Consider the following 7750-nt stretch of genomic DNA (forward strand, 5'->3'; position numbering starts at 1 on the left):
TCCTGAAAACAGACCTCATAAACAAGGTTCAAAGCCTATGATATATTAAAGAACAAGAATCTAACTGGCTGGGTAGAATGAATTAATTAGCTGCTCTGAATTATAAATTATTTCAAATAAACCAATAGTGGCTCATATACAGTTCAACCTATTAATAATAACTTACACTAAAAAAGAATAATCATTTACACATAATTAACAGGTTTGATATTGGCATTGACTATATGGCAGCCAGCTGAAGCTTGTAATCCTGTAATATTTATTGAGGGATTTCAGATCAACGTAAAAGTGTATAGTAACAGAAATCAGGATTACCATTGACCAGGTTTTTTTTTAGTTAAAAACCCTTTAGAAAATTGTATTTTTTTGTGGGAAATAAAAATAACCACACCTTTAATAAACTGATTATACGTAATAATTAGCCCCTGAATATTTTAAGTTTATAATCATAGATAGGTGCACGTGCACATCACACAAATTCACAGATATCACATACAAATAGGCAAACATACCAAATCCTCGAGGGTCTGAATTGCCACTGTGGTAACTCTGGGTCGCATCATCTTCAGTGCCCCAATTGCTACAAAAGGAGTGAATATATAACTACAAGTGTCCAGTAGAAAAGATATTCCGAGAAGAGAGTTGCAACACTCTGTCATTGAAATATTACCATGTGTATATACGGCTTTATGTAATTGGCCTAATCCCTGCTACTGCAAGTATTAAGATCTCAACTACAGAAAGGGCAAATGGGCAAGGTAGACTGAAGCAGCATTAAAACCGGGCATCTGGATAAGAACAATCATAATAACAGCAACTATCATTTATTGTGCTAAGTGCTTTATATTTCATTAAACCTCAAAACAGCTGAATAGGCTAGATTTGAGCATCTCCATTTTACAGATGAGATTGCTGCTTAGGGAGATGATATAACTTGTTCAGGGTCACAGAGCTATGGAAGAAGAAGGAGAGATTAATATCACAGAACACATGCGAATGTCAACAATAAGGTGGTTAAGAGTATCAAATGCTGTAGAAAGACTCATGTTTAGGTCTGTCTGATTCCAAAGCTCCCTTTTGAATCAGGGGACACACTAAGTTACACACCCTGAAATAAATGCTCTTTGGCAGCTATTAAAGAGTGCAGAGAAACAACATAAAGAAATAAGGGGGGGCAGGGAAGAGGGAAAAGCTATTTCTACATTCTTAAATGTTGAAAATATAAAAATACCTTGAAATTTTAAATAAGCCAAATAAGACATGAAATGGGAGACATAACAACAGACCCAACTGAGATAAAAAGATCATAACAGAGTACTATGAAAAACCGTACTCCAACAAATTTGAAAACCTAGAAGAAATGGATGAATTTCTAGAAGCACATCATCTACCTAAAAAGAAAACCTTAAAATTTTGAATATTAATTATTACAAAATGGTTTGAAGGCTTTTAAAAGAAACACATAATATAACATTTCTGCATCAAAAAGGTAGCAAAAACATGAAACAACAAAAATTTGAGTGCTGGGAGTATCTAAACACTCTTTAGCTACAATTGGGCAGATATCTTACCATTTCATGCTCTATCTAAAAGGCAGATGATCTCACTTGCCCTATCTATACTACAAGGACAATAAACTTAAATCAAACCCGTTGCCATCAAGTTCATTCTGACTCATGGCGGCCCCATGTGTTATAGAGTAGAACTCCTCCATAGGGACATTACAAGGACAATAGTGTGTAAAAACACTTGACCCATATTCTTACAAATGTGATTATTAGGTAGCCCTGGTTTGAATTAAATTGGTAAGGAAGGGGAAAAAAGTAAAACAAAACAAACAACACAACAACAACAACAACAAAAAAACAGCTTACAAAATGCAGAATATATAAAAACTCATACTCACTGTGTCAGCTCAAGTGTAGCTTTTCTGGAGAACACCCATGCTACTTTTTCATCTGCATCTTTGGGGATGTCATTTTTATCTTCATAAGCCAAGAAATAGAGTGAAAATTTCATGGTGGGAAAATCTAACTTTTGGAGCAGCCTGAAGTTAAAAGACAACAAGCCCAAATCACTAATAGTAGGAAAGACTGATTCATACTAAAATTAACAAACACTAATATTCAATTCTACTAAGAATAAGACATACATGATAAGGCTATTTTAATGGAAAAATCAAAACCAAAACCAAACCTGTTGCCTTCGAGTGGATTCCAACTCATAGCAACTCTATGGGACAAAGTAGAACTGCCCCATAGGGTTTTCAATGCTATAATCTTTATGGAAGCAGACTGCCACATCTTTCTCCCACAGAGTGGCTGGCGGGTTCGAACCACTGACCTCTGGGTTAGCAGCCGAGCGCTTAACCACTGTGCCACCATGGCTCCTTTAAAAAGATACAATGAGCAAAAAAAAAAAACTTCTAGGGAAAGGAAACTGAGGATAGGTGGTAAGAAGGAAGAAGAAGGAGAGATTAATATCACAGAACACATGTGAATGTCAACAATAAGGTGGTTAAGAGTATCAAATGCTGTAGAAAGGCCAAACAAAATTAAGACTGAGAAAAGGTCACTAGATACGGAATGGTCCTGAGAGAGCAGTTTCAGCAGCATGGGGCGGCAGAAGCTGGACTGTACTGGAGGTGAGGAAGTCGAACAGCAGCAACTGTGGTCAACCTATGTCAATGGTTGATGACAATGGAAAGAAAGAAGGGCCAGAGAGCAGAGGGGCGCGAATCACTCTAGAATAGAGAAGACCTGTTTGTTTGCAGGTTGAGGAAAAAGCTACTGGAAAAGGAAAGAATGATATGAGAGAAAGAGTGAATGAATTACTAATCTTGAAGTTTTAAAAAAGATCATTGAAGTTATGGCCTATAAACTAAGTTTGAAGTGTAGAATTATTTTGCAAGGAATAGGGTAGAAGGAAGATGCATATAATACAATTTTCTTTAGATTATTGAAGATTAAATGCTCTAAGATGACTTTGTTTATAATCAACAAGAGGAAATGGTTGAAGCATAGCTAATAGAAAGTTTCTAGAGTTCTGCTCCAAATGTCTTATTTAATTATCACTTCTATGTAATATGCCTTAGCCCACTGAGACCCATGCATTAAGTTACCACAAATAAGATTTACTCTAACATAATAAACTTAAAGGATCAAATACCTCAAATACTCCAATCATGAAAAACTATCTCTGCACCTACTAAAGTAGATTACACAAGCCTTACAGACCACTCAGATGGGAATTGGAGTAAATGAACCTGTTGCAACTTGCTTTTCTCAGCTGAGCGTGGCTTCCAGTATAATGTCAAGTTGTACCCTCTTTGGGATCTCTTTAAAAACAGGGTAAGCACTGGAGTCAACCAGGCATGGATTTGAATTCCAGCTCTACCACCTGCTAACTGTGGGATGTGATGCCAGTAACTTAATCTCTTTAAGCTTTAGTTTCTTCCTTTGTCTGTAAAATGGAGATATAAACTAACCTCATAAGCCTACTGTGAAGACTGAATGAAATAACATATAAAGTGCCTGGAAAATAATAACAAGTGTTCAATAAATTTTATTCGGTCCTTGAAATATGCCATAAGTATATGCATAAGTACTTTTTCTGGAAAGAACGACAAGAAACTGCTAACAGGAGTTACCTTTGGGGAGAAGGACTGGGGGAGGAAGACTAACACTTTTCATTTTGTATTTCTCTGAATTGGTCAAATTTTCTAAACATAGGCATATACTGCACTACCTGATTTTTCTCCCAGTGTCAATGCGGGTTATCTAGGGAGTAAATTAAAAATCATTTAATTTATTCTTTATGTATCTGTGCTACCAAAAACAAACAAACAAAAAACAAATAAAAATGTCTTAAGGATTATAAGATTTACCTGTTGAGCAAAAGAGAACATACCCTATAAAAATGGAGCAGACAGCCAGTTTTAAGTAAATCCATTCACTTTTCTGAGGAATACATTCTTATATCTACATCTTTTCTGAAGTAAACAAGAGGCCAAAAGTGTCAGAATATCTAAAAGGGTCTGAAGACATTACAGATTTGGCTGGCAGCACTTGGAGAAAAGAATGTTGAAGAAAATGCAAGTATTTGTGTCCTTTGTTGCCCAGGAGCCTGGCTGGGATATAGATAAAAAGGAACTTAAAAGCCCTGGCCAGTCAGGCACAGACCCAGGCTCCTGGCCAAAGGAACCTTTGTTACTACGAAAACAAATTTTAATTCATTTTTTAAATGGGTCTGAAAACATTCCCTATACTTGCAAAGTTATGACAGAACATTTACTTAAACATTACAGGTACTAATAAGTATTTTACTTACGTCATTCCAAGAATTCTAGTATAAAAATCCAGTGACTTCTTAGGATCTTTAATTCGTAGCATGGTCTGCTGCAATAGAAAATCCTAAGGAGAAACAGTATGTATTAAACACCTTTAACTTTTACCACTTATTATAAATATTAATTGTGCTTTCTGTACAAGAAACAAACAGTCCACCATTCTACCACAAATGTTTTTTAAAAAAAGAAAGGCAACTCTGTCCCCTTGCCAGTCATGGGAATTGTTTGGAAACAGTTCCCATACTTACCACCTACCACTTCCTACTACAGCTCTCTGTCCAGGATGTTTTCTGGCCACAGGAACAAGCCCCTATGTGGGACAGGTCCAAAGTGCCAGAGAGTTTATACCTAGGAATAACCCTCAATCAATGATGTATTAAAAAAAACCCTGACCTATTTGCCTCTTAGTGGGACAATTCTGAGGCATGTTCCACACGGTCTCTCAGAGGCTCCCCAGCAGGACCGTCCCCCAGTTAGCCATAGTGGCAATCCGCTCTTAATACATCTTTTATTGGCCTCCATTCCCCCACTGCACAGAGCTTTCTGTGATCATCTCCCAAATAAACTACAACTAAACCCTTATCTTGAGTCTGCTTTTGGGCAACCCAAACTAAGACCCTGATGTTACAAATAAAGAGTTCAATGACTATAATATTTGTTGAATGAATGCATAAATGCTGATTCTGCACCATTCACTGGTAACCATGTAAATCAGCAAGGAGTTACAAGATTACTTAGACTCCTAAAAAACTGAAAGGGTAAAAAGATACTGTCACAACACCTTTGTGAAACCATCCAATTTACAAATCAGGTAATGGAAGGCTTATTCTGACGGGAAGAAAAAAAAAGGATAGCAAGTATATAAATTCACAAAGTTAAGATTATTATTAGCATTAATAATAATACTTTGCCTAGGGGTTTGACTTCATTAGCTACAATAACTCTATGAGATAGGTATTAATAATATTCCCATTTTATAGATGAGAAACTGACACCCAGAGTGATTAAATTAACCACCCAACCCTTTTGATTCCAAGTTCAGGTCTCTTTCTACCTTTCAGACCATGAGTCTTGTAAACCATGTTAACCCATAAACCCACTGCCGTCGAGTCGATTCCGACTCACAGTGACCCGACTCACAGCGACCCGACTCACAGCGACCCGACAGGACTGAGTAGAACTGCCCCATAGAGTTTCCAAGGAGTGCCTGGTGGATTCAAACTGCTGATCTTTTGGTTAGCAGCCATAGCGCTTAACCACTACGCCACCAGGGTTTCCGTAAACCATGTCAGTCCTTCCCAAAAGATTTTTATTCTCTTATACCCATGGTCTTGACAAAACATGCCTGAAAACTCTGACCTCTCCTTATGCAGCCACTAGCCACCTCTCCCTATAACTCACATCATATAAAATATAAACGTACTTATTCATTCAGCATCATGAGGAAATATTTTTCTATTTTGCTGACTTTTTAAGTAACCAAAATGTACTTTTTCAGCAGTAAAACTCATTTAAAACAAAACAAGCCTAAAACTACTTTATCTTATTCAACTGATCTCCATGAATACAATCATTTCTTTAGTCGCAGCACATAATCACATATAATGCAGTTGGCTCTGAAGTTACAAGTTCCCAGAATATTTGGATTGCTTTTCTCGGTTGGCTGTTAGACTCTGGATTGTCTCAGTTTCAGCAAGCGGCTGAGACAGAGCAAAGCACCTCCTGACATCCAGACACTGGCCTGGCACTCAGACTTAGGACTTTGTTTTCTCCTGTTGAACATAAAAAACAACAAATTCACTCTGTCACTGCAATGAAGTGAGACCCAAAAAAAAAAAAAAAAAAAAAGGCAGGAAGACCACTTCATATTCTTGTCTACGCAGAAAAAACAAGGCACTAGGAACGCTACAAAAATAGCAACCATTCCCCTCTCCTGGTTAATGTGAGTGACTGCTGCTTCTCTACCAGTTACAACTGTAACTTGAGGAGGCCGGTTCCAAGACAAAATCCTGTGTGTGCTCTTCCAGGCCTGACCGTGTGCAATTAGAAAGGCTGAACCTGGCAGGCCTCATGGGGGAAAGTTGCCTCTCCCACCCCAGACTCAGGGCACAGTCAGTGCACTGCAGTCTCTGGAGGAAGAATTGCATTCAAGGACTCAGCCTACTTCCACCTCAATCTGTGCTGATCGAGCTGATCCACCTGACCTTTGCCCACCAGGTGCCATTCCGCGCAGGAAAAACATTGGGGGAGCTGGCACCCTTTCCTTTTGGGCCTATTGTTTATTCTATAGCAGTGAGTAAAGGCTTGTTACTTTCAGTTTGGCTAACGTGGTGTATTCTTCCCTTCTTCTCGATAATATTCACTAAGATAACTAGTTACAGAATTACTCCTGTATCCAATTCGGAGTAAATCCTGCTTCCTTACACCCTTCACAAAACCAGCTAACACAAGTCCAATTCTATAATAGATCCTTTCTAATTCCTTCTACTGAAACATCTGCACCACAATTCTTCCTGGTGTGCATTCTCCCTTGTTGCAATAAGCAAGAAACCTGTTTAATTTCAGGTGTATTCCTGGTGGTCTTTGACTAGAGGGCATTGACACTGACTAGCTCCCTCCCTCCCATTTGCTGGTCAGCTGTGCTTGATAAACCAATTTTATATTTTAAATATGTCCCTGGTTATTCTATCAAAACTAATCTGAGCAGAGCCCTGGTGGCATAGTGGTTAAGAGCTATGGCTGCTAACCAAAAGGTTGGCAGTTCGATTCCACCAGTCGCTCCTTGGAAACCCTATGGGGCAGTTCTACTCTGTCCTATAGGGTTGCTGTGAGTTGGAATCGACTCGACAGCAATAGTTTTTTTTTTTTTTGGTGTAAGGGACTTTAGGAGCCCTGGTGGTGCAGCGGTTAAGTGCTCTGCTGCTAACCAAAAGGTCAGTAGTTCAAACCCACCAGCAGCTCCATGGGAGAAAGATGTCACAGTCTGCTTTCATAAAGATTTACAACCTTGGAAACCCTATGGGGGCAGTTCAACTCTGTCCTATATGGTCGCTATGAGTTGGCATCGACCCAGTGGCAGATGGAATTAACGTTACTAACCAGCTGACTTTAAAATAGGGTACCTGGCTTATCTAGGTAGGCTCAACGTAATCACCTGAGATCTTAAAAGCAGAAAAGGAAGGCAGAAGAGTCAGAGATATGCTAAAAAGAGGGCAGAAGGAGCAACTCGAAAGGTTAGATAGGAAGCTTAGGGGCCAGCGAGTTTATGGTAATAGAGGAGGAACAATTCAGAAAAGGAGGGTGAGAATGGGTGCACAACTTGAAGAATGTCATCAACGTCACTGAATTGTACATGTAGAAATTGCTTAATTGGTTGTATTGTTCTGCTGTGTACATTCTCAA

The 7750-nt window shown here is 38.6% G+C and overlaps 1 protein-coding gene across 1 annotated transcript in view; it reads right to left on the reverse strand.

The window, feature by feature from the left end:
* Window positions 1-47: 47 nt before the first annotated feature.
* Window positions 48-7750, reverse strand: part of GLO1 (glyoxalase I) — a 20613-nt gene continuing 12910 nt past the window's right edge. Inside the window, exons 2-4 of the mRNA XM_023734157.1 lie at window positions 4330-4412; window positions 1907-2047; window positions 48-580 (exon numbers count right to left, since the gene is read on the reverse strand). Of these exons, the coding sequence (XP_023589925.1) occupies window positions 406-580; window positions 1907-2047; window positions 4330-4412 (399 nt within the window). The 3' untranslated portion in view covers window positions 48-405. The remainder of the gene's footprint in view (window positions 581-1906; window positions 2048-4329; window positions 4413-7750) is intronic.

This window comes from Trichechus manatus, unplaced genomic scaffold (assembly GCF_000243295.1).
Source record: "Trichechus manatus latirostris isolate Lorelei unplaced genomic scaffold, TriManLat1.0 scaffold00065, whole genome shotgun sequence".
Lineage (NCBI taxonomy): Eukaryota > Metazoa > Chordata > Mammalia > Sirenia > Trichechidae > Trichechus > Trichechus manatus.